The sequence below is a fragment of the Camelus ferus genome, chromosome 12, assembly GCF_009834535.1.
Source record: "Camelus ferus isolate YT-003-E chromosome 12, BCGSAC_Cfer_1.0, whole genome shotgun sequence".
NCBI classification, from domain to species: domain Eukaryota; kingdom Metazoa; phylum Chordata; class Mammalia; order Artiodactyla; family Camelidae; genus Camelus; species Camelus ferus.
Window position 1 is genome coordinate 35,282,488 of NC_045707.1, and position 27,952 is coordinate 35,310,439.

The window sequence follows — 27,952 nt, forward strand, 5'->3', positions numbered from 1 at the left end:
TTTCAAACACTTGATCAATTTTTATTTCAAAATGTCTACAAAGTTTTAATTCTGCATTATACAAATAATTTTTCAAAATTCAGACATTATTTAAATGTAAGCCAAAGTCCTTATACAAACAGAATACACACAAAGATCAAAAATATACATACTCTCTCAGCAAACTCTGTTACATAAATAAGAAAAGTATATACAAACTGGTATTTTCAATCTAAAATACAATTATCTTAACATTGTAACCACATACAGAAGGTACCAAAATAAAAATAAATACCACGGCAAAAGTTAAAGGAACAACAAATTCATTTTATGACATCTACAGTTATAAAGATACATAAAGCCAATCTTGGGGGAATGTATACTTTACACTTAGATCTTAATTTTTACTTCACTTTATTCGTTTTCAGAATATTCTCCAGATAGGTAAAATTCACAATTCTATCAGCTATCCCTGACAACCTAATACAAGTTAGAACATGTGAAGAGCTATATAAACTATGTCTCTGTACTTTGGGATAGATGCAAAAAGAATTCTTCAAAAGTTAAATTTATGTGATTCTGTGTTAAAATTTTCCAAGTAAATGAATTGGCTATTAAAAAATCAAACAATTCTTTTTTTTTTTAAGTAGGAAATGTTAGAAAAAAATCCAGACATTTGAAAAAAGTCTTAACAGTGCAAAGCAATACAGAAAAATTATGCCAATGGTTCCCCTAGATAAAAGCAACTCAACTAGGTGTCTAATTACGTTTTGCCCCAGAAATTCTCCTTCCTTTTCTGAGCTCGTGCCAGAGTTTGAAAAGCCCGGAGACTGGAAGCTGCAGAGCGAGCAGAAATCTCAGATAATCTGTCTTCATCTGCAATGAAAGAATTATATTCAGTGCAAAAAAATCTCTTATGAAAATACCACCTTTTAAAATATTAACAAAATTAAGAGCATCAAGTTTTGTACTGTCAATATTGACTGTCAGAAACAAGTAATTTATTAAAATGTAAGATATTAACATTTTTTAGGATAGTTAACAGTAATTTCCCAAGTTTATCATATTGAGAAATCAAACATTTTAATGTTAAATGAGTATTGTTTCCTTCCTGAAATCCCACAATGTCATTACCTAAACACATGACCCGTGATTTCAGTATTACTTGGAAAAAATTCATCATCATACTGTCTTGTCCTACTTTAAGAAGCACAGCTGTTCTGAGCAAAAAGCTTTTTTAATGTTTTAAAAACAAATTGCCATACCTTAACATGGTACTCATCACATTTCTAAAATAATTTCACTTAATGTAGAAATAATGTTTGACTTTAATATGCTACCCTTCATTATTACTGAAGTTTCCTCATAAGAAAACCTATTATCAAGTTATTGGTAAACACTGTTCCATTAAAAAGAAAATAGAACTAGATTCAAAATGTCCAGATATTGGCATTTCAAAACATAACAACATGATTTCTAGCTCACTGAATTCTGAAAACAGTCTCAAACTTGCTGAGAGAAAACCTCTAATGTATGTGAACTATAATATATAAACAATTACTTCAAATTTACTTTCAAATTCAAAATTTATAAATTTAGTGATTTTGTACTTCTTAGGGTGAATTAAAATAGTAATTTCGATTGTTCAACATCAAGGATTCAAAATTCCTCCTGCCACTAGTAAAAGCAAATGAATTTGTCAGAAAACTATATAAGAAAAAAATTCATTTTCCCTAATCACATATTTTTTGAGACGATACAGATATTTGAAGAAAATGGTGGATATAATGCTGGCTAAATTCCTGAGTCACCAGCTAGCCAAGATGGAACACAGAGAGTACTGACCTCAGGTGTGATGCTAGGCACAATCTCTTATGATTTAAAAAAGATTCAAGGCTTAAGGGAGGGTATAGTATAGCTCAGTGATAGAATGTGTGCTTAACATTTCGGTTCAATCTCCAGTACCTCCATTTAAAAAACAAATAAACAAACAAACCCAATTATCTCCTAATTTAGTTCCCAGTTTACTCATGTATAATATTGGGATAATTTCATCTTCTTCACAGTGTTTCAAGATCTAATGAAATGACATCTGTGGAAGTACTTTGTAAACTATAAAATGCTTATCAAGTGTAAGATCTTTATACTATTATAAACTACCGTATCTACAATAGTTATTTGACTATTGAAATACCTTCATCATTAAAGGCTTCATGCTGAGGTAACTGGAAATTGTTCATCCTTGATTTTCCCACTTAAAAAAAAAAGCCAGAAGAAATTATCCTTCAAAGCCACCCAACAGTATATCTTATTTGTAGGCAACTCTAAGTGAAAGCAGGCTTTCAGAAAGTTTATTAGTTTTATATCTTTAATAGAATTTATCACAAAAGGGCAACTCATTAATTCGTAATGTGCTTAGCAAATATGTAAACAATGGATAACCTCCTGGGATTCTTTTCAATAATATTGATCTATTCTAACTTTAAAGAAATACATAGTAGGCGTCTCTTTAAAGATGGTAGATTGACTGCACACATCTACACAAATGACATAAACCCACAGGACAAAGAAAACAGCAGCAAAATTCTGGAAAGTGGCAAACAAATGGAAGGGCAGTGAGTGTGTGGTTATCATAGACAAGGGAGTTGAATCCTAAGGGAGATGAACCCTAAGGCAGCAGAGGAGGGAAACCAAGAAGCAACCAATTCGCTCCCCAGGGAGTAGCACTGAAAGTTGGAGAGAAGGTAGGCCTGAATCAGGAATCCAGTTGAAAGTCTTTCTACAAAATAGTCTGCCAGGTCCTTTTTTAAATTTACACAGCAGGGTAACTTCCCCTCTCTCAAAAGAGGAATGGAGGTCTCATCTCTAAAAGGTTTATCAGAGCTACTTTGAAGGATACCAGTTTCAACTGGGGGCAAGGATACCATATTTAAAATACCATTTATCAAACAGATAAAACATGCCATCCATGAAATAAGAACAGGATGCTGTATAAAAGGAGTATATAGTGTTTTCGAAAATCTTAGAAATTTAAAATATAGCAAAATATTTTTTTAAAAACTCAAGTAGAAGAAGATAAAATTAGTAAACTTTTCAAATTAAAATAAAAAGACAGAGATGGAAAATAGGTGAGGTAAGGTAAGAAAATATTGTGTTCAACATGTTCAACATCTGAAAAATAGGAGTGACAGAAGGAGGAACAGGAAAATGGAGGGGAAGAAATTACTAAATAATTTAAGAAAATTTCCCAGAACTGAGAAACATGAGTTTTCAGATTGAAAAGATCTACTGAGCACTAGCAAAATTAATGAAAAGGGTCCCGCTATAAAACTTCAAAGCACTGGGTATAAAGAGAAGATGCCAAGTGCTTCTAGGAAAAAAAGAAAGCCACATATCAAAGATCAAAAATAAAAACATCAGACTTCTCAACAGTAATGGTGGATGTTAGAAAAGAGCAGAGCAATATCTAATAAAACTAGAGGGAAATAACGTATGACCTTGAATTTACATCCAGATAACATTTGGTAATGTCTGAAGACATTTTTGGTTGTTACATCTGGGGAAGAGGAGCTACTGGCAGCTAGTGGGTGGCCTGTACTTTATGGGAAAGAGCATGAGAGACACCTCACGCCAACATGAAAACTGGGTACGGCACAACTGAGTGTTCCAAAGATGAGATTTTTTTCTATTTAAAGAAATCTATTACATTAATTAAAAAACTAAATAATAATTTATTAATATATAGTACATACTTAAGAGCCTTTGGACCTATCAGTGTAACACTTTCAATTGTGTAAACAAAAAAATAAAATCTAAATAGTTACCATTATGCTGAAATTCTGGATCTCTCAGGGAGCCCTGAATCCGACGAGAGGGATGCCAGAAGGATGAGGCACGGGGTGGAGAAGGGGGCTGCCCAGGTGTGTTTGTTGTATATTCTGGAATTTTTGAAACTGGAAGAGTTGCCTCAGCAAATCTGAGGATATTGGGTTCAGAATCTTCCCTCAAAGGCAGGGGATCAACTGTCTTTATACCAGCAGCTGGAGAAGTCAGGAGGGATATAGCATGACTTTCTTTCTAAATGATAAAAAAAATATATATATATATAAAAATATATGCATATGTACACATATAAATAAAACAAACATTTAAACACAAAAATTTATGTAACCATAAAAGCAGTAGGAGAAAATATGAGGAACATTTATGTAGCCTCCATGTGGGGAAGGTTTTATAAGCCTAACAACCAATACAGATAAACATATTTAAGTATATAAAAACAAAAAATAGATAAATATTTTTAAAATGACAAACTTGGGGAAAATATACAACTTACTACATTGACAATGAATTACTATCATTATTACATAAATATTTCTTTAAAAGTAATAAGATAAACCTAATTTAAAGTTAGAAAAAGGATATATATCAGCACTTCATATACACACAAATTACAAATAGCAAACATACTCTACACCTCACTAATAATCAAATAATATCAAAATAAAAGCACTGAGGTACTAATTTTCCACTTACCAAATTACAAAGATTAATTAAAAAAAAAAAACTATAATGTCCTGAGCTGAGAAGGATGCAGAAAAACTGCACTCTCATTACAGTGATGCCAGCAACACAACCTTCTGGCAGAGCTGGCAAAACACAGCACAAGCCTTAACTCTTTCACCACACAATTAATACTTGGGGAGTATTTACATAACATTATGAACAAAAATGTAGCTAAAGGATGGGCTTCTTTACAGCATTTTTTCAAAATAGGAAAATTAAGAAATAACAATAGGCATCTAGTTTTAAAAAATATGTTTCAATAATAACATCTGGTTAAAAAACCTAAAGTATAACTACAGATCGTATATCATGTCATCATTAAAAATTAGATTACAAACCATATTAATGATACTAGAAGTATGGTCACAATATATTGCTAGGTGAGAAAAAAATATATTATGAAAACTTATCCACAATATAATAAACAAACATGCTATATATCTAAATAACTCAAAAATTCAACAATGGATGTTTCTGAACAGTGGGTGTGACACTGTTAATTTTCTTTTCTAGTTTGGCCAATATTTTCTATTTTTCCACAATAATAATGCATCACGATCATAAAAGTCCCTGTATAATTGTATTTTTTAGGAGAATGCAAACCAGTAAAATCAAATATATCTCCAAACTTTTCTGATTATTCCTTGTAACTATTCCTTTTAGTTATTAACTTTGAGTTTGTCAGTGCAATATTCAAAACACTGCTTTCTGACCTGTATCATTACTGCGATTCGAGGGCTCACCGCTTCATAGTGGAGATAGCCTGGGGTCTTATCCAAAACACCAATATTTTTAAATCGAGATCTAAGGAAAAAATTCACAGATCTTCCACTTGCTTCCCTTTTCAACTACAAGGATCTCTCATGAAAATTATTCTTTTGACTTTTTTTCTACATACATATGCAGAATTTGGAATTTCTGCCAAGTTAGTTTTATTACTGTTAAAAAGACCTGAATTAAATCTGTAGAATATTTGTAATACATGTGGTTCCCAGGTCTAATTTTACTGACTTCATGATCTGTTCTTGAACCTAAAAGCCTCTCATCGGCCTCACTGCTTCTACTCTCCCCCAGTACAGCCCACTCTCCACTGAGCAGCCAGAGTGATTTTATTTATCAAGGACATCAGAGATTTATATTTGCTTTGTTGCTTGAAATTCTCCAAGGGCTTCCTGGTGCCATTAGATTAACACCCCCACTCTGTACCCAGCTTCCCTTTCCAACCTCACCCCCTCCCCTCTCCTCTGCCCTCTCTAGCTCCAGTCACACAGGCCTTTCCCCTACTCTTTGAAACTCTGACTATTGTACCTCTGCACTTGCTGCTCTTTCTACCTGGAGAACAATCTCCAGCCCAGATCTCTGCCATGGGCACCTCCCTCCTTAGCCAGGGCTTAGTTGAAATGTCACCTCCTCAGAGGTCCCTATCCTGACGACCCAAACTAAAGGAGTTTCACCCACCCCTTGGAGGTCATCTGCAGTTTCATTTAACTCATAGCACTTACTACTACTTGAAATTATCTTTTTTTGGGGGGTAATTAGGATTTATTAATTTATTCATTTATTTAAATGGAGGTACTGGGGATTGAACTCAGGACCTTGTGCACGCTATGCACACACTCTGCCACTGAGATATACCCGCCCTGCTGAAATTATCTCTTTAAAAATTGTCTATTTCTTCCAATGAAAATGTAAGATTCACGAGGGCAGGGACTTTGTCTTTATTACCAATGAATCCCCAGATCCTAGAACAGTGCTTGGGACACAGAAAGAGCACAGTAAATACTGAATTGAGTGAATGAAAATGAAACTCCTGATAGTCCCTTCTTGGGCAGAGTTCTCTTACTCAGTGCACGGCACCCCCACATCAGTCCTGCTGGGCAAGCCAGAAACCTAGAAGTCACAGTCTGGGAAAATACACTTCTCAATCCTGACTGGTCTTACATCAGATTTGGGGCCACTACCCTGAAATGGGCCCTTAATATTGCCCTGCAGTACCTCACATTCCCTTGGCCCACCCACTCACTCTCCCACCCTCTGACAAGACTATTTCATGCCTTCTTCTCTAGAACTTCCAACATTTTCTTCCTCAGCCTGTTCTCTTCATATGCCACCAAGAAGCAGTCAGAAGACCTTTCAAAAGCCCCCATCACATCTTCCTATGTTTCACTGGAAGAGCCCATGCACTCTGCCTTCTCTCTTGCAACAATGAAGGAACTGCCACAGGGCCTAAGGCCAACCTTCCCACATCTCCACCAGGTCCTTCCTATGCCCCTCCTTCTACTCTAGAACATCTCTCCAACAATCTTCCTCTTACTCCTGCATCATCTTTTCTCCCTCTTTAAAACTGTTCTCATCAACATACAAATGTGCTGTTTTCTCCTCCATCTTGATCTCACTTCTTCCAACTACCACTCCATTACTCTGTTCCCCTTCACGGAAAAAACTCTTGAAAGAATTGTCTGTGATGGCTGTCTCCAATTCCTCTCCTCTCATTCCTCTTGATCTCACTTGCATTTTGTCCCTCCCTGTCCCACCTCCAAAACTGCCCTTTGTCAGGTCACCAGTGACCTCCATGTTGCTAAATCCAATAAGCAATTCTCATACCTTATTGACCCATCAGTAGCACTGACACTCCCTCCTCTTTGACCACAGTCTCTTGTTTCCCACCACTTCGCTGGCTGATCCTCAAAAGTCTCTTTGCTGGTTACTCCTCAACTTCCCAGCAAAAACATGGGGCTCAGACCAGTCTACACCTACTCTCTCTATCTATGTCCACTCCGTTGATGATCTCCCTCAGTCTTAGGAACTTACACACCCATACCACCTATATGATAAAGAAGAGCCTCAAATCTATATCCACAGCCCAACCTCCCCTCTGTACTCCAAACTCAGAGTTAACTCCCTACTTAACATGTCTACTTGTGTGTCTAACAAGCTTCTCAAATTTAATGTGTCCAACCAGAACTCTTTGATCGTCAATGACAAATCTTTTCCTCACACTATCTTCCCCATTTCAGTTAAATGGCAACTCCATCCTTATTGCTCAGGACAAAAATCTGGGGTCATCCTTGATTGTTCTTTCTCCCATCTCACATTTTATCTATCAACAAATCCTGTCAGTACACCTTCAATGTATATCCAGAATCAGACCTCATCATACGACCTCCACAGCTACCACCATGATCCAAATGACCATCACCACTTGACTGGATATTGTAATTGACTCCTAACTACTTTCAAGCCCTTCCTCTTGCAACCTTGCTGTCTATTCCCAACACAGTAGCCAGAGTGATCTTGGAAAAACCTAAGTCAAGTCATATGACTCCTCTGCCCCTCCAAAAGCTTTCCATTTCATTCAGAATAAAATTCAGTCTTTGCCATGATCTATAAGGCCCTACACAATTTAGTCCCCATCCTACTCTCCCCCTTCTTGCTCTCAGCTCCAGCCAGACTGACTTCCTGACTTTTCCTCAATGAATCAGGTAACTTCTCACCTCGAGGACTTTGCACTTGCTGTTCTTTTTGCCTGGAATGCCTTCCTAGATGTGCATACAGGCCAATCCCTCACCTGCTTCAGATTCTGCTCAAATGCCCTCCTCTCAGTGAGAACTTCCCTGGCCACTTACTATTTACTTCCCCAGATTTATTTTTCTATTTAGTTCTTAACACTATCTAAAATACTATGAGTTTTACCTAGTAATCCTGTTTATTGTCTCTCTCCTCCACTGGAATATAAGTTCAGTGAAGGCCAGGATTGCTGCCTGTTTCTTTCACTGCTGTATCTCCAGTGTTAAATCAGTGCCTGGAACACAGTTGGAACAAAACTACCACAGAGTAGATGCTCAATAAATAATACTGTTTTTCTTTTGTCTCTTCTTGTTGGGCCTCTACTGACAAGATGTGAAAGTATATCAGTAGAAATACAATGTCACTACCCGCAAAAAAACAACTAAATGCCTTTGCCTTCTGAAAGCAGGTTATTAGCATTATCTCCATGAATGATAGAATTTTCTAAAATCTGAATCTCTCATTCATTTATTGCATGTGACTAAAATAATCACTTCCTGAACAGATGCTTTTCTCTGAAATAGAAATATTTACCTTCCTAAAATCATTCTTCAAAGTTTCTAAGCCATCCTGAGGTGACATTCTTTTCCTCTGTTCTGGGACTAGAGGCTTCACTTTAGATGGAGACACTAAAACAGCACCGCCTGGAAAAATACAGAAGATGCCAGATTTCAATTAAACTAAATTATCATGTAGAAAAAACAGGTAAAATAGAACTGCACAGTGTTTGCCTATTACCAACAGCTGGAGTGGTAAGATCGTGGTGCGTTCTCTGGATTCCACCAAGTTCTCTTAACTTTGGAGTAGGAAGCCTGCCTCCTTTTCCTGAGGACACAGAAGACTCTGACCTACAAATAAAAACAATCTATTATGAAGCATGTCCTCCAGAAAATATGATAAAAAATATTCTGCCATCCTTATGCAATAGTAAAGTATAAACCTACAAGAGAAGGCCATTTTGTTTCTGAAAAATAACAAATTCATAGACAGTTAAGAGTAACTGAATACTGGAAAAGAGGGGAGATCACTGCAAGTCAGCAACATACCGGAGAATTCTTCCATTAAATCAGAGCCTAAGTCCCATATTAGCTGCAAAACTCATGAATAAATGACAGGGGAGTTGGACTACAGACAAAAAAACACCATAATCAATGGTAGAGAACCACTCCCCAAAGCAATTTACATATAAATCAACAGGAATTAGCTATTTGCAGAAATAACTTATTTTAATATTGTAAAACATTACCTTTTCTTTTTTGGTATAACCATCTGATAGTAAAGAATATCAACTATTTTCCTTAAATCATAAAGAAAGTCATTCTTCCAGAGACATTTACAAATCTAGCAAGCCATAATTAGCAGGATATAAATGAAAATAACCCTAACTACTTCCTCCCCAAGTAGCTCGGTGTTTAAATGTTCAATTACCAATTAGTGGTGACTCAAATATATGAGTGAATAAATTATATAAACCATATAGAAATGCCTATTTCATGACATTAAAGTAAAATCTGCTATTTATTAGTCATAAAACCGAAAGTGTAAACCACTTTTTGTGGTTAATTACTGATAAAACAAAATACATACTAACTGTGAACAATAATACTTCCATATATTGATTAATTTAAAACTCACCCTTCTTTTATCTTGTCTGCTTTAGATTTTTCCTGTATTTCCACCGTCTCTAGCTCTCCCACATGACCCTGCTTGTCCCTTTCCCCTTCCTCCTCCTCTGTCGGCTTTTTCTGAACATCTTCAGGGGTGTTCTCTGCATCCCAGGCGAGACGCCTTCTAACAGGTACGGTGGGAGCATCTGACACGCCTAGTTTCTCTGTGATAGTTTCCTGGGGCTGTTCTTCCAAGATAGGTCTTTTTTCTTCTAGTTTTGTAGAAGGACATTTCTGCAAAGACTTATGGTTTGTAGGATCTCTGCATAACAAAATAAGTTTTATTTTAAATGTGAGGAGCTTGACCTTTCTAGTTTATACTTATTTTAAAAAGTCCATCATTCCCTTCCACTGTTCACAACTATGTGTTTCCCACTGATATTGCCTTGCTCAGATATTGAAGAAAAAAAATCTAATTAAGAGTTCATTTTACAGTACAGCTAAAGTTACAATCAATTAAAATATTCCAAAATAAAATATATTTATCTCTTTTTACTCCTACCATCACACATATATGCCTGCATCACTGCTGGCAAAACTCATATGTATCCCTCAACCAGCATTCACATACTTAAACTAGGACCCCCACCCATATGGTCTAACTTGTTCAGTTACTCAGTTGAGTTTGACACAAACTCAGGTGGACTTGTGAATCTAGTCAGCTGACTCAAATTTTATAGTTCAGATAATCTTTTCAAGTCATTGTTAAAGAACAGATTTTGTGATGAACTTTGAAAATCAGATGCCACATAACTAGAATTTATAGTTCAAATTGGTATGTATGATTATACTAGTACACTATAAAACCCAAAAACTATTTTATTTGCTACAAATCAATGTGCTACTCTCCTTATAGTTTGTGTTCCCTTATAATCTAAAATAGCTGATAATTCTCCCACAGAATCATAGCCAAAGTTACAAATTAACTACAAAATCCACTAATGAATTACAGTGGATATGAACTAATAGCTAATATTTTCTAAGTTTTTATTACTGCTGCTTTTTGTTGTTTACTTTTTAAAGTTCTTTACATCTACTATATAATCATCCCTATTTCTATCTTAACTGTTAATAAGGAATATTATAGAATCCAATCTTCCAGATTTAAATTATGTATTCTACACAAGTGTATAAAGCAAGTATGTATGTATAGCTTTACTTTTTAGAGAATAAACTAAAAATAATGAAATGTAATAAGTGGCTGGTATATTTCCATTTGACTAGACAAATTTTGAATCTTCATATCATTTTCCTACATAATTCTATTATCTACATAATCTGCAACATACTTTTCCACCACCCACAAAGAACATCTCACCTAGCAAGATCTAGTGCTCTAATGTTGCTGCTAATGGTTCCCTCTGAGCTTGTGGTCGAGGAGACATCCCAATAGCAGTTGTTGTCAGACAGAATCTGATTCAGATGGTCCCGAGAAAAATGTGTTCCCTGAACTCGTTTCCTATAAAACTCAGCCTTCTCTCGGAGTTCTTTAACCTATGAAGGAGAGTTAAGATATCATGTGTTATTGTAAATGCTCCTTTGCAAATATCACCAAGTAGCATATCGAAGACACTGTATAAACGCAGCCAGAGACCAAGGAGAAAGAAAGGCCACATACATTCATCAGACTATGTGCATTTATAAGCAGAAATTAAAACAGTCAAGCTGAAGCTTAATGCATTATTTTATTTCAAGCCAGCAAGCAGGGAGAAATTTGCAGCAGCTCAGAAAAATAATGACACCTACTGCTTACGACAACTGAAATTACACAAGTACTCTATGCATTATTACAGTTTTTGAAAACTCAAAAGCGACCAACCTCCGCATACCACATGGCATTTAGAGAACCCTAGGGGAGAAATACAGAAACATACTTAATGACAGGTTAATGCCATAACTGAATATTAATGGGAATCACTGAAATATGTTAGTATTCTTCCTTCTGAATATATACCAAAGTTGTCAATCAATATTTTTTTTTAGTATTTTTAGTAACATTTAATTCAGTAACCAAGATATTGTAACACTGCCTTGAAAACCAACTACATTCTTGAATGGGTGGAACGCTGTCTATGACAAGGTAACCTAACCACTCTATTTCCCCACCTCTGGAAGAGTACTGATGTGCCAGAAACCCACAGCCCCAGTCTTTATTTCTCAGCTTATACATAGCTGCTACTACTAGAGAAGCTACACTGAGAGAGCCATGAGGATTCCCTCCCCAAATTCCTCAACATTCCCTTGTAATCAGCAAAACCTCAACTTAAAAAAATATATATATTAAAGATATAATTTAAACTATCCCACAAAATAATAACTGTAATATATCGAACAAAGTGACAAGTTACCAAAAAAACCAAAAAGTTCTGATGAACTATATGGTGATTTGAGTTCCCTAATATGCAAATAACATATTTTCATATGAAAAGGAATGTTTTATACTCTTTGAAACCCTTTGATTTTATACATCACACTGCCACCTGCTGGCGTCCCTAAATACAATTTCACAATGTAAAAAAACTAAGTTGCGGCTTAAATTGTTCTAAATAATCTGTTTAAATAATTCTCAAAAAACTGTATAATTTTTTCTATCATAAAGACAGAATATTAGCCTTAAAAAAGATATCCAGATACTGTCTGCTAAAATTGCTTGTCTTTTACATAAAGGCAAAAAAGCAAATAATGAAACTAGGTGTTGTAAAAGCAATTGGAGGGGCATATATCCTCAGCTCCATCAGGAGACACTATTGATGCAAAGGGATGCCAAGTTCTTTGTCTCCAGGGAGTCAGCCAAAGCAAAGGACAGCACCTGCCAAGGCAAAAGAAACCACAGGATCCCAGCAGAGTCCTATTGTTCCAATGAACCAAACCTGAAACATTCCTAAAGGATATCCTAAAGGATAATTCAAATGTTGTTTTCTTCAAATGTTTTCTTCACTGTCAAAAAAAAATTGAGCCATCTTCATTTATCTTTTGTCAACTCTTATAAAGAAAATTACTGGTAATGGTTTTTGCATTTAACAGGTAGAACTGAGATGCGTGGGTTGAGTCTGTTGAACTCTTAACCAGGGTATTCTGAATCCACAGGAACCGTGTAATAAAGTGCCTTGACATAATCCAGATTCTATTTCTTATAAGTCCCTACATGTTTCAAATGTGTCACAGCCATTCCATCACCTACATGATGAAATCTTCATGCCTTAGCATCACTTCCTCCTCTATGTTCGAAAAGCCCTTTGTGTATATCCCCATTAGTACTTATTTCATTCTTCTGGAATTAATGGTTCATGTCTTTCTCCCCCATTAACCTATGAACTCCTTGAGGTGAGGGAGAATGTAGCATTTCAATACTGATTCCACAACCTGTCCTGAGTGTAGACTAAGGGCTAGGCCTGAGCTAGATGGCTGGTAGCCAAAGATAAGCAAGAAAGTTCCTGCACTCAATGTGTCACAGTCTGGTAGTGGAGGCCGACCTCCTCCTAAATGATAAATCATTATCATAGTATTGGTATGATCTATGCCATAATAAACAAATAAGATACAAACTGAAGGAGTGGTTCAAAAGGGGGTCCTAATAGTCCTGCACTGTGTGTAGGGTGAAGTGGGAAGGAGCCACAGAGAAGGCTGCATTCTATCCATGTGGGAGGACCTCACTGATGAATGAGAGGATGGACAAACATCCCCTCCATGTACACAGGGACCCAGTTTTATTTGATATCAGGTTTAAAAAAAAAAAAAAGAGGAAAGGAGATACAGAAACTCTGTAAAACTTTATTCAGTTCTATTTGTTACTGACTTTCAAAACTCAATGTTTTAGATTGATGTTATCAGCAATCTTTGTTAATAATCTTAGTCCTAACGTTACAATGTTTTACAAATACATAATTTTAAACTTCTATAATCCTAAACTAAGGTGAAAAAATTATAGGTTGATATTTCCAAAGTATGGTGTTCCACTAGAAACAAAAAAAATTGATGGTGTGAACTAAAAACAATCCTTACAGCCAAAAATCAGACCCACTAAGAAGGATGTGAATAAATCATTCCAAACTCAATTAAAGCAACAGGTCAAGGAATATTGCCATATTATATGATATAAACACTATAAGTAGAATGTTTTCCTTTCTAGATTCCTTTTCCCTAATGCTATGTGAATAGGAACTTGGGACTTAGGATAAAATATCCAGTGACTAGACTATAAATAGATAAAAAGTACAATATCTCAAACAACAAAAAGGGAAATGAAGATAATATATGAACTAGAAAACTGGAACATGACTCAAAAAGTGAATTAATATTCTAATGATAAAAAAGTCACTGATGTCCAAATGCATCTGAAGAGTGTGAATAATATTCCATGAAATGTCAGGAGTAGGAAAATGAGGGAATACCTTATATGGAGGTACCTCATCATCAGCTACACAGTGTCTTCCGGCGAAAAAAATGGAAGACTTAACGTAATATATGGCCCATATTAAATGTCTATGACCTGGTCAACTAAAACTGTTTCCTAACTCCAAGATGCCTTTTGAATACTTTTGACCATGGAGGTTAAGGCAAACTATTCCACTAATTTAAATATTTTCAACCACCAACGGCAATTAATAAAACAAATTCTGAAGAAAAGTCACATTACCAAGATATCGTAATAGGAAACATTGAAAAGACAGGCCTTAACAACAAGGCAACAACAAAAATGACCTGTTCTAGGAGGGCAGGACTGTCACCTATACCAAGATTTCAGACATAACAATCCTCCTAGTCCATTAAATATTTAGATCTGAGGCCTAAATACCAACTCATCTTAGTTTAAAGAAGTCTCAGAGACTAAGAGATAATCTTTGCAAAACAAGAGGTCCAACCTAGTGAAACACCCAAACACAACAGGCCAGTGCTCACACCTATCAACCGGCCACACTAGCCCTCCGTGGCCGCACACTGTGTCCTGCCTTTGCTTTCCCATTCTCCATCAGACTCCTCACACATAGAGCTCCTTGCCCAGGTCTGGCATGGTCAAAAACTGCTGAAGAGTTGAGCTGACTCAATTCCTTTGTTATGTCATGGCTACTTTCAATGCTCATTATTTTTAACTCGATTTCACCAGGGAAAATATACAAATTTTGTTCCTAACAGTATCTGAGAAAGCTTTAAGCTTGGCCTTTTACTCTACCTTTTCTTCCTCTGAGCCATGCTCAAGTAGGGAAGGAGAGAGCACCAAGAGCAGCCGTAGTGGAAGGAATCAAGTAACCTTCCAAAACAACATGCAGGGCACAGGAGTCACTGGGACATTGCTCTGGGAACTGCCAGGGCCAAGAGCCAGTAGCTCAACGTGCCCCAGAGGCTGAATACATGTAATTGTTAGCTACAGTTTAAATTATAGAGCTAAATGAAAGATTCGCTCCTCTAGGGGAGGCTATATATAGCTCAGTGGTAGAGTGTGGGCTTAGCATGAACGAGGTCCTGGGTTCAATCCCTAGTACCTCCATTAAAATAAATAAATAACTCCAATTATCTGCCCCACCCTACCAAAAAAGATTCATTCCCCATCCAAATTATCCCTCTCTTTATAATGATGGGAGGAGGGAGTTTTTACTAAAGTCTAATCTAAAATGTTCTCATTTAGCTTATTCACACAGAAAGGGCAGAAATCACCAAGATGTACTTTAAAAGATGCTAACTATACAATAACCAAAAAAGCTCCACCATTTATCTTTTGGCAACAAGAAGCTGGTACTAAGCTAGCACTTCCCAATTCTAGGGTTACCCTTTTCCTCCAACCTTTCTTTAGGATGCTCAGAATTTCTCCCATTTGTCAGTGTATCCCAACAGTATAACTCAAACCTCTGTCAGCACAGGCCACACCTTCCTTGTGCTTACAGACTGCAACAGTACACACTGACAGTGGGTGCCAGTAAGACAAACTAATCTTGAAGATTAATCAATCTTCAGGAGAGAGTGGAGATCTGAATGTTATAAAAATAATCAAATCTACAATGCTATAATTCTATAAACTGACTTTATTAACATAAATATTTGATTTAAAAATATTTTTAACTTAAAGACCTTATAATAATAAATGCTGTATCTCTAAGGAGCTAGTTGGTGAACACACTGATAAATTATATCCTAATACATACAACTTTAAGTTCCTGATATTTTTAGTGCTATTACTGCATCATACAAATCTTTAAATTGTAGTCTAGGTGAAATTTAAATTACTTTAAGTTACTAGGTGAAATTCATTGTGAAATTAAACTGATATAGTATCAAAGAAAATGTGGGTGTACTGAGCTTATATACTCACCTGATTTGGTATGTTCTCCTTCACACGTGTCCAAGCCCCACCTTTATATAAATACTGGGCTGGGCTCAGAAATTTTGCTCTATATTCAGAATTCACCTTCCTAACAGAAATGAAATGAGAGTAAATATTTTGCCATGTTGATCATCTAAATACCTTGATATTTTTCTTAAAAAATACATACCCAAGCCTTTGATGTCTCCAAGGAGTAGGCTTCTTTTTAGGCTGGGTTGAGTCTTTTGACTCCATCTCTGCTTCCAATTTTAAAGGATCATCTGTTTTATTACACTAAAACGAAAATAATTTAACCCTTTTATGCTCAATATATGTTACATATTAAAGTGAAAACACAGATGTTATAAAATATACTTTGATATTGAATTACAATTCTGTTTTTAGAAGTAAGCTTTTTAAAACTAAGGATAACACAGAAGTCATAAGAAATCAACGAGCAAGTTCTGAAACTAGTATATCTACTTTCTTGAAGCATTATAGCTCAGGATGTGGTTTCATTTTCTAACAATAAAAATTTTAGATTTCTGGCTAGGAAAAAATTTTAATTAACAAATAAACAAATAAAGAAACCTGATGTTACTACCTATTGGACACTAGTTTTACATTTTCCTTTGATATTCTAAATCTACATTTAATTGTTATGATAATTAAATATAAGGTCCAGATGAGTGAGTTAGCACATTGCTTTACTGAATAACTTAACTCTTTTTTTCTCTTCATCATAGGTACCAAAAAAAATATATATATATACAATTATACATCAGATATAATACATATGATTTATACATAACATATATATAATTTTTATATATGTATATTTATATATATAAGTCATTTTGCTTTTAATCATATAATTTTTGTTCTTAGAACCCACAGAATATCAGTTGTGACATTGGAGATTCAAAAATAGGACTTTTACTCCATTTACCTATAATTTATAATAATTTTAACCTGATGCTGCAACTCAAACAGCTCTAATTTCACACAGAAGTAGGTGCTGGTATATCCTGAGGTAAATCGTGTGAATTATACTGGCTATAATTTGGCATACTAAAGCTTTGGTTTAAAATACACATGTATGTGTGTTTCTGTTTGATTTCCATTATTTAACTTAAAGTATGTGCTTCTATAACCACTGTAACCCCTGGAGTTCACATTACTGTAAGGCCAATCATTTGATATTAGACACAGCAGACTTAACTGCTGTATTGCTAAGCCAGGCATTCATCACATTGTATTATACTTAATTATTTACATCTCTGTCTCCTATTGGCCCAAGAGCTGCTTAGAGCTTAGTGTGTATCATTGTATTCTCAGTAACTACCCAGGGCCTGGCTTCTACCAAGTACTCAAGGAACATTCAACATTTAGTGAACAAACAAATGAATAAATGAACTAGCTAAAAAGAATCTCAAGTGGTGATAAGTAAAAGAAAATGTGTAAAGTTCCAAATGGTGGTAAGTAAAAGAAAATGTGCAGAGTTCAAATCATGAAGATTTTATTTTGTTTAAAGAATTAACAAATACCTTCTTTTCAGGAGACATTGTTTCAAAATTTCCATTCTCCTTCAAATCATTTCTTAATTTTGGTTCTTTCACTGGAGATAAACCCTTGAAATTTCTTTTGTATTCAGTTTCATGGATGACTGAGTTACCTTTGAATTGTGGAATAAATTTGCTTTTATTGTGGAAAACCTTAAAACAAAAATTATTTTAGTTTAGCTTTTTTGTTGGTTAAATATAAAGAACTTAGCTCTTCAATTGCTTTAAAAAATTCATGTATAAAGTTGAATCATAGGATACAATAAAGGGAAAATTATATACAACTGTTAGTAATTTCATTTCACATGTCTAATTAACATCCACTGCAACAAAAGCAAAAACAGACAAATGGGATTGCATCAAGCTAAAAAGGTTCTGCATAGCAAAAAAACAATTAGCAGAGTGAAGAGACAAATATTGAGTGGAAGAAAATATCTGCAAACTACATATCCTAAGGGGTCAATAATTCAAAAATATTTAAGGAACTCAAACAACTCAATAGCAAGAGAACAACCTGATTTAAAAATGGGCAAAGAGGTGTTAAAACAGACACATAGGTCAGTGGAACAGAACATGGAGTCCAGAAATAAACCCACTCATATATGGTCAATTAATTTAGGACTAATGAGCCAAGAATATACGATAGGGAAGAGTCTCTTCAATAAATGGTGTTGGGAAAACCAGACAGCTACATGCAAAAGAATGAAAGGGGACCACTGTCTTACACCATACATAAAAATTAACTCAAAATGGATTAAAGACTTAAATGTAAGACCTGAAACCATGAAACTCCTAGAAGAAAACATAGGCTAAGCTCCTTGACATGAGTTTTGATGATTTTTTGGATTTGACACCAAGTACAAAGGCAATAAAAGCAAAAATAAACAAGTGGAACTACATCAAACTAAGACACTTTTGTACAGCAAAGAAAACCATCAGCAAAATGAAAAAAGGCAACCTATGGAATGGGAAAAAATATTTGTATATTATATATCTGATAAGGAATTAAAATTCAAAATGATAAAGGACTCATACAACTCAACAACAACAACAACAAAAACAACCTGGTTAATGGGAAAAGGAACTTTTTTCCAAAGAAGACATACAAATGGCCAATAGATAGATGAACAGGTCTCAACATCACTTAACATCAGGGAATAAATCAACATCACAGTGAGATTTCACCTTACACGTTACAATGGCTCTTACCAAAAATACAAAAGATAACAAGTGGTGGCGAGGATGTGGAGAAAAGGGGTTCCCTTACATTGGTGGGAATGTAAACTGACATAGCCATTAAGGAAAGCAGTATAGAGGGTCCTCAAAAAATTTAAAATAGAACTACTAAATGATTCAGCAATTCCACTTCTGGGTATATATCCAAGGGAAATGAAATCAGTATCTCAAGAGAGATCTGCACTTCCATATTCATTACAGCATTATTCACAATTTCCAAAATACGGAATCAACCTAAGTGTCCATGGACAGATGAATGGATAAAGAAAATGTGACTGGTATATACATATATATATTCCATAAATATTCCATACACACACACAATGGAATATTATTCCTTAAAAAGAAAATCCTGTCATTTGCAACATGGATGAAACTGGAGAACACAAGCTAACTGAAATAAGCCAGGCATAGAAAGACAAATACTGCATGATATGCTCCCACTTATATGTGAAATCTAAAAGAACTCATATAAAGCAGAGAGTAAAATGGTGATTTCCAGGGACTAGGAGGTGGGGGAAATGGGGAGATATTAGTCAAAATCAATTATACAGGATAAATAAGTTTGGGAGATCTAAAGTACAGCATGGTGACTGTAGTTAACAATACTGTATTGTATACTTAAAATTTGCTAAGAGGATAGATCGTAAGTGTTCTTACCACACACAACAAAAAGGTAACTGTGAGGTGATGTGTTAATTAGCTTGATTGTAGTAATCATTCTACAATGTATACATGTATCGAAACTTCACATTGTACACTATAAATAATTTTTGTCAACTATACCACAATAAAGCTGGAAAAAAATTCAAAGGTCAACTTTCTATACTCATTACTATGTTTTGAATAACAGTTATTATACTCAAAATAATGCTTAAGCCAAAAGGAATAATAAACTATATCTTTTCTCCCCAAAGTTCCCTTCCCCTACTAGTTTGGTAATGGGATAAATTAAATAAGCAGATTCTTAAAATTTGAAAATACACATTAGCTTTACAAGGCAGCTCTGTTGTTAGCTCTACAGGTTTTTTTCCTCCTTGACGTGATTTTCTTTTCTTCCTGCAACAATAAAAAATTCTTAACATTCTGAATATCTGATATACGCATTTGTTCAGGTTTTTCTTCCTTGCTTATTTTTAGCTTTAAGGTGAGGAAAAAATTCAGGTAATTACCATTTTGATTCTTGAATGTTTGCTTTTATCCTTAGTAAATTTCATAGTATGGTTCCTATTTTATTGTATATTACCACTCTTACAAAGAAAACAAAGGGAAAAGATATGGGAGTGCAAATAAGGTATACTACTGCTTCATAATGCTGAATAATACATCTTCATACAGATCACAACCAAACAGTGTATCTTTTTTTAAGCACAGTATAACCTCAAGGAATTTTTTTTGCCAAAAATTGCTGACTCTTTTACGTATTAAGACACCCTTTCAGAAAACAGGTGTCTGATAAAATAAAACTGAACAGCTCCTTGAGACATTCCCCATTAACAGGCATTGAAAATTTCTGTCACAGAGCTCTTCAACCCACAGACCCTGAAGCTGATATGCTTGCAGCTAACAAAGAGCAATTGCTTCCAAGAAAATTTCTTTGAAAACCTCACTAATGAAAGAAATAAAGCTAGTAGTGAAGGTATTGCTAGTGATTTATTTTTATTATACTTCCATATACAGAAGTATAATATAAAGAAGCTGAATGATCACAGTTCTCAGGCCATAAGTAATTTTGTAGGCACACTTTCTATCTAAGAAGACTTGTGAGCCAGCAAAAGTACTGATTCTACTTACTAGGTTTATAAAGGGTACGTATTGCTTTACGTTATTTTATGTGTTCCTAAGATGTTATATAAATTCCACAATTTTTAAAAAATTGAATAACCAGTAAGTAATCTCAAAGCTACTACAATTTATAGGATAACACTGGTATTATTATCTTTATGTAAGATGATATGTTATTGTCTGGCTGACTCTAATTACCCTCTCAGTCCTTAGGGGTATATAAAGTATACAGGTGAGTGAAAAAGAAAAGACTAAGCTGTCATGAGCCTCTGGGGATATTCTAAATGGAAGTACTTCCTACCTAAGTCTAGGACTATGGTTAGGAACATAAATGAGAGTTAAGAGCCTAAGAACTGTCTAGAGAATGACAGTAGTAAAACAACAGAGTATGTATTAGTAATGGTAGTCCAATACTAAAATTGTAAAAGGATACAATGAAACCTAGTATCACATTTTGTTACCGTTATAGCTTTTGAATTTTATAAATACAGTTAAACTGACAATTCCTATCACTGCTGATTTGATATAATGACAAAATTACATATCTTGTGTCACTTTCAACCTATTCTGTACTTATTAAATATCCAAAGCAGTTATGCCTTCTTAGAAGACAGAAAACATGCAACATATTAGTCAGTGAAACATTTCAGAATAAAATCAATTTAATAATTTAATAAATAAAAAAAATTTCACAGCATGCAAAAAACTTACCAGTCCTCAAGTTTTCATTACCCTGTCTCATATTTAGTATATGTGATGGATCTGGCAACAATGATCATCAGTAGCCTAGGACAGTATAATATTACTACTATAAATCAGAAGAAATAGGATGATTTTAGCAAAACTCTCATTTTTACTTTTCTAGAACCTACCTGCAGGCCTACTTAAGAGTCTAATTTCTTTCAGCTCTTAGTTCTATGTCAATCTGCAACACTAAATTAGATGACAATACTCACAAATGTATTGCATCCATTAAACTACCTGATTGGCTGAAAAAGTTGGAGCAGTTTCCTTAGGAGTCTTCCAAACAAACTGCCTTTGATATTCAGAACTTCTCAAGACATTATGTGAAGGAACAACAGTCAATCCGGCTTTCTTTCGCAGAAGTCTATCTAACTGTTAGAAAAAAAAAACTCCACTCAAGATCATTAAAAATCTCTATACAAACTTTTTCTTTCATTTTACACTGTGGAAAAAACACAGAACATAAATATACTCTCTTAACAAATTTTTAAACGTATAGGACAGTATTGTTAACTTAATGCACATTGTCATACAGCAAATTTTTTTCAATTGATAATCTTCCTCTTAAATTGAACTCCTTAAAATTCCTGTCTTAATACTATCAGAGAATTATTGTGCATCCCAGCAAAAGACAACATTTCTCAGTCCCTTCCTACCAATTGTTCATAATTGAATCTATCACTAAGAAACAACAGCACGTTACCTTATCCATACCTTGCTTTTGGAGAACCCTTCCCCTGCCCACCAGACTTACACATCACCTTCCCTGATTCCCCTGGGCACCCTGGTTTTCCAACACTTCTAAATGCCTCTCTGTGGTTCCAGTCAGTGGTGGACAAGAAATGGGGAAGAAGCAGTGGAGTCGAGAAAAATGTGCAAGGCAGTGAGGTGTCTGCACAGGTGCCTGCAGCCTCTGCTTATGTGCTCGCCAGGACCGTCTACAGGCCAGCTGTGACACAGGAGAGCAGAACTGCAAGATCTTTGAGATCCAGCCAGACCTCTCCTTCTTTTGCATTTTGTCAATTGAGACTGTTTTTTCTGATAGTACACAATAAGAAATTAAAAAGGGTCTAGGTATAAGTCAGCTCATCACCCCTGCCAGAGGTAATGGCCTACTCCCCTTCTCTGCCTCAACTCAATCCCTCCCTTAGGACTCTGGTGCTGATATATGATAAATAAAATCCAGAGGCATACTGTCTACCCAATGAAGGGATGTCTTAGTATAACTAGAACAAAATGGCAACTATTAAGAATAGAACTAATTTATAACATCTAAAGTCAACAGCCTCTTATCAACTATTCTACATGCATTAGATAAGAAAACAACAATGGAAAAAATGTAATCACAAAATGTAACTACTGAAATGATGATGAAATTTACAAAGAATTCTATGCTTTTCAATGCTTTTGAAAAGAAATCAGTGAATATACCTACCCCATCATCTACATTTTCTGAAAGAAGCTTGGTAGAATGCTCCAATTCCACATTTTCATTAACTGGTACGTGGTTTGCTACTACATCCTCCTTATTTTCCACAATATCTGAAGCCCCTTCAGCTCTGGAGTCTGCAGAGTGAGATCTGGTTCTCTTGGGCACCCTGGGGGCTTCCAGTGCAAGAACTCTTTCTTGGTTAACATCTTTTTGTTCTGCCTCTTGTGATTCTGGTGTTTTGGGGGCTTCGGGTTCTGGTGATACAACCACATCGTTCTCTGAGGTAGTTCCCTTCCACTCAAGAGATTTTGAAATCTGTGGGTCATAGTAAGGAACTCTTCTTTTTGAAATAAAACTTGGCTCTTTCGTGATTCCTACAAAAAGTAATATATAAAACTAGCAGCTACCAAAACATAAAGTTACAAAGCCAACATACAACAATGTATAAGAGGAGAAATGGAATTTAAAATTCAGTTGATACACACACAATATCCTTCAAGTTACAGGACAAAAAAAAAGTACAATTTTTCAACATAAAACCTTTAATTTTGATTTAAAGAAATATTAAAAGTTTAACTGTAAAAAATTTTTTTAAAAATCAGGGTCACAACGTTCAAGTTATCCTAACACTGGTCACTGGAATTGAAACGTGATGGGCCTGGCAAGCCAGTCCCTATGTGTCACCTCCGTTTCTAATTACTTTCCTGTGCTACTTAACAGAACAATGGGCCCTGGTACTGTCAAAATTTGGAACTTTTCACAAAGCTTCTCTTATGCAAAGCAGACCAAGATGAGAAGGGATGAGATGTTATTATGCTGGATCTTGGTTCTACCTTTGCCTTGAGTTCCTGAGAAGTAAAGAGAATGAACCCTTTTAACAAGAGCTAAGATACTATTCCTCTATATTTCTGTCTGCCAAGCAAATGTCCAAAAAACTTAACCTTCTACCCAGGTAAGAGGAGCTCTGTGGAATCACAGCCACTGAGACACTGCCCTAGTTTGGAGCCATTCTTTAAACAAAAAGAAGACTGTGCAGGGTGGAGAAGAAAGATTCAAGACTAGAAGGGATGAGAGGGAAGGTGGACAGACAACCTGTCATGAGGTAAAACAAGAGTTCTTTAGCCTCTATCATGGATGTTTTGGCCCCCACCTTTTGGTCCCTACCCTTACAAGGCTCCCCAGACCACGGTCTTCAGACTGGGTGCATAAATGTCTGGAGGCATATGAAGACATTCTGAGGGGGAAGCAGAAATGGGCAGCTTAAGGGAATCACTTTCCGGATCCTAGCTTCCACATGTGCTACTTCCTGACACTGACCTGCCTCAGGGAGGCATCTGCCATCTCTAGTTTCCTTTCTCACGGCCCCTTTCATAATCACCCTTTTCCCACTTCACAAAAGAAAGACACACCTCTCAACCATCCTACAGAATAAGAAAAAAAAATAGGTGGAAAGGACAAAGGGACAAGTCAAGAAAACGTAAGTCCTGAGGGAGAATATTTGACAGCAGAGCAAAGGCAGTAGAGATTACAAATAACAAAAGAACAGTGCCTTATTTCATACAGCTCCACACCTGTTCCATCTATCTATCTCAGAATTAAAATTCAGGTGTAAGAGGATTGTCATGTGAAATGTGAATAAGCATATTCACATATTTATTTGAACTGAAAAATAAAGACTTTTTTTCTCATAGAAAATAATTCTAATTCACCTGATTAGTTTGCCAATGAGGACTGACTTTACCAATTAAATTATGAACATTTACCATAAATTGAGCTAAATTAGCAGCTCTGAAGTTTTAACAAGATATGTGTAAAATATACACAATATTCAATATGCTAGAAATCACATCCTTCAAAACTATTCATTACACTTATGATAAAAAAATTAAATATCAACTTAAAAATGTGAAGAGATATAAAGACTTTCTAAATTCTTTTAGTGGGCATGAAAGCAAGAGTCTGAAGACTACTGCCCTAGACTTCTCTCTGCTTTAACAGAGCGTGGCTGGTGGAAGAAAAGCAAAATGAAAGGGGAAGACTCTCAAGTGGTCCACCCTTGTTTCCAGCACCATCAAAAATGCACTATGCGGGAAAATACACACAGAGCGTCCAGCCAGTCCTAGGTAACACTGCTGCTGTTCCTTGCTAGCCTCCCCCTGCCTTTCTGAACAACCTGGAGTTCTCACTCTGCCCCTCCCCCTGACCCAATATTCCCAGTTAACATGCCTCCCCGAGACCATTCCTTCCTTCATAAGGTACCATAACCCAAAGTGGCCTGGCTCCCACAGTCTCATTCATCACCCTTACCCTCAAACGTAGCTGATCTCAGCTAAAATGTTACAGGAGCAACTATGTGGTTAACCAATTCCTTAGTGTCATAGTGTCCCTCTAAGCCCTCAGTGGGATAGCTACACTTTGAGAGATTTATTTTGGGATTCTTAATCTAATGGAGCCTCAAATTTGTGGAATTTCTGGTCATTTGGAGAGGATTATGAGCACCATCCAACCCAAGATGCAGGGATATCCAGTCTTTGAAGTCAGGCTCTGGGCAAAGGATCCTGACACTTCAAAGGAATCCTAACAGAACCACCTATTCTTGTCCACCCTTCCCTTTGTTCTCCAAACCAAATCCTGGAAACACTCTCGTCTTACAGATTTCCTAGGCTTGGCACCCCACTCATAAATTTTTCTTTTCCCGGCTTCAAATACTTAAGACTTGAAGAACATATATAGCACACATCTAGCACTCTCACATGTGTCACAGGTGGGGCACCAAGCACTCATCTGTATATATGCACTTAGTCCCTAATAGGAACATCTCACTTCATCTCTCCCAGCAATTCGATACAATGGGCTTCCCAAGTCCCACTTGGTGAAACAGGCCCAATTTGCCTAAAGTCGCACAGCGAATGTGGATTCAGCCTCAGGTTTAGTCATTCATTCCAAAATGAATTTTAATAAATTCTACAGTGTGCCAAGGCCCTGTGTTGTACTGGGCAGGAACAAGGTGGCAAAGACAGAGCCCTGCTCTCAGAGATCTTATATTCTAGTGAGGGAGAGTTAAGTAAGCAGGTTGAACAGAGTCAGTCTCTTTTCCCCTCTACCATGCTCTGGGATACAGGGAGGAAGCATGTGTGATGACAAGAATGTGGCCTCTGAACCTATGGGCTGTGAACAACACATCCTGATTTCAAATCATGGTTCTATCACTTACTAGCTATGACCCCTGGACAAACTACTTAGTCTAACTAAGTTTCCACTCCTCAAGACCTTGGGAGGACTCCTCCCCCTGGCTTGTCCACTCTCAGCTTTAATGTCTCAGATCAAGTATCACCTCAAAAAAAGTTTTTCCTGGCCATTGAATCTAAACTATATTCACTCCAACCCACCCCCCCTCTAAATTATCTATCACGCTAGCCTACAATTTTATGTATCAACTTGAAATTCCCTGGTTTATTTATTGAGTTACTTGTTTACTGTTTTTCCCCCACGGTTAGAGGTCTTTGATTAAAGGCTATATTCCTAAAAGCTGAGAATAGTCCTGGCCTACAGTAAACCCTCAATAAATATTTGTTAAACAAATGAGTAAGTCAACCAGGCCAAATGAACAATGCTTCAGAACTTTTCAATAAATCATTTTGCAAACTTAACCCCAAGATTTATTGAAGTTATAATGACTATTAGTTGTTCAACTTACCTAATTGATCTGATCGAAGTCCAGCCCATGGGTACCTTCGCCCCACTGAGGAATTACAGGACTCTGACAAATACGACTTTTTCCACAGAAAGTTTCTCTGGTATTCGCTCAGCCCCTGTAACGCAAAGTAAAATTTGAGTATAGTACAATGAATGAAAGTTGTTTTAAAGTAGACACCAGTAAAAATAATTTCAAAATCTCTAAAAAGAAATGAAAGACTTAAGATTGATAATTAAACACAGAAGAGCTTCTTAATAATAGCTACTATTTACCCAGCCCTCAGCTAAGCACTTCATTGTTTTATATCCTTTAATCCTCACAACCACTTGAAGCAGATGCTACAAGGAATGCAAGGTTCAGAGCAGCCCTTTTCTGGTTGTCTGATTCCAAAGCCTGAGCTCTTGTCTGATAACTGGTGACAATCTAAGTCCTCATCACCATAAATCCTCACCGAGGACACAATATTATATATTAAGTGTAGTCCCTTTTTAAGTTTTATAAAGTCAACCAAAAAAAGGGGGACAAACTCCTCTCCCATTCTAAATACAAACCCTTAAGATAAAAGAAGACAGGGCTTGTGGAACACTGTGGTCAACTGTTATGCTGAAGAATGCTTGACCATTACAGCTACCAGCGACCTGCAACTTTGAACAAACCTTAAACAAATGCAAAACTATAAATAATGTGTATTTCTTATACTCTCTCAATCTTGTCAAGATCCCATTTCGCAAGCTCTTAAAAGACACAGGCACTTTAAAGATTTAAAAGGGAGGGATGTTAAATGCTAAATTGTGATGTCGTCCACAGGTGTCCCAATCTGAAGCCGCCTTAGTTTCCACTATAAATTGCCATCCCTCCATCTCCACGCCTTTGAGCCATCCTAAAATAAATCTATCTCAAACCATCTAATACTTCCACTCGGCAACTCGGAAGTGAGTGTGAGCTGAGAGGGTGCTGGGTAAGAGGAAACAAGCATCCTCCAGGATCGTGACAGACAGGCTCGGGAGCTGGCAGGCTCTGCAGGGCCGAGGCCCCCGCGTTCCTCGCCTGCTCTGCCACAGCTCCCCTCATCCGCCTTCGGGCCTGGGAACCCCGGCTCACCTTGAAGCGCACCGGCATGTCGCCCGGCGCTGGAGCCCCCGCCACTCCGACAGTTAACGGGACAAAAAGCCCCGAGGGGGCGGGGCGACAACACTAGGTTCCCTAGCAAATATCTCGGCCTGGCGTCCCCGACTACGCGCCGGCGCACTCCGCGCTGCCTTCCTTGAGCCCTGTCGCTCTGCCTTTCCCCGCCCATTTTGAAGCCTAAGAACCAATAGACACTCGGGAACCCCTCGCCGTCGTGAAGATTCGACCAATCAATGCCGGAAAGGGGGGACGTCCCCTTCCCGAGCCTAACCCCGTGGGCGGATAGAGATGGCG

The 27,952-nt window shown here is 36.5% G+C and overlaps 1 protein-coding gene across 2 annotated transcripts; it reads right to left on the minus strand.

Annotated features, from left to right (window-relative positions):
* Positions 1 to 27,776, minus strand: MDM1 (Mdm1 nuclear protein). 2 transcript variants are annotated; one of them, XM_006189685.3, is made up of 15 exons: positions 27,632 to 27,776; positions 26,531 to 26,645; positions 22,837 to 23,207; positions 21,639 to 21,773; positions 17,622 to 17,789; positions 16,265 to 16,368; positions 16,084 to 16,183; positions 11,599 to 11,628; positions 11,098 to 11,273; positions 9,748 to 10,041; positions 8,851 to 8,960; positions 8,647 to 8,756; positions 3,804 to 4,056; positions 2,174 to 2,233; positions 1 to 855 (listed from the first exon to the last, which is right to left on the minus strand). In XM_006189685.3, exons 1-15 carry the CDS (start codon positions 27,647 to 27,649, stop codon positions 743 to 745), a joined length of 2,157 nt encoding a protein of 718 aa, XP_006189747.1. In that variant the 5' UTR covers positions 27,650 to 27,776; the 3' UTR covers positions 1 to 742. The 2 variants fall into 2 exon arrangements, with proteins under 2 accessions (XP_006189747.1, XP_032349253.1); XM_032493362.1 differs by lacking the exon at positions 11,599 to 11,628.
* Between the last annotated feature and the right edge of the window lie 176 nt (positions 27,777 to 27,952).

What these genes read in the sequence shown, in the direction of transcription:
- MDM1 (XM_006189685.3), bottom strand. An exon ending in CAGAAAATGTAGATGATGGG is followed by an intron (nt 21,774 to 22,836) that starts GTAGGTATATTC and finishes TTTTTCTAACAG; the next exon opens with TTAGATAGACTTCTGCGAAA. An exon ending in TCTTACCACTCCAGCTGTTG is followed by an intron (nt 8,757 to 8,850) that starts GTAATAGGCAAA and finishes GTATTTTTCCAG; the next exon opens with GCGGTGCTGTTTTAGTGTCT.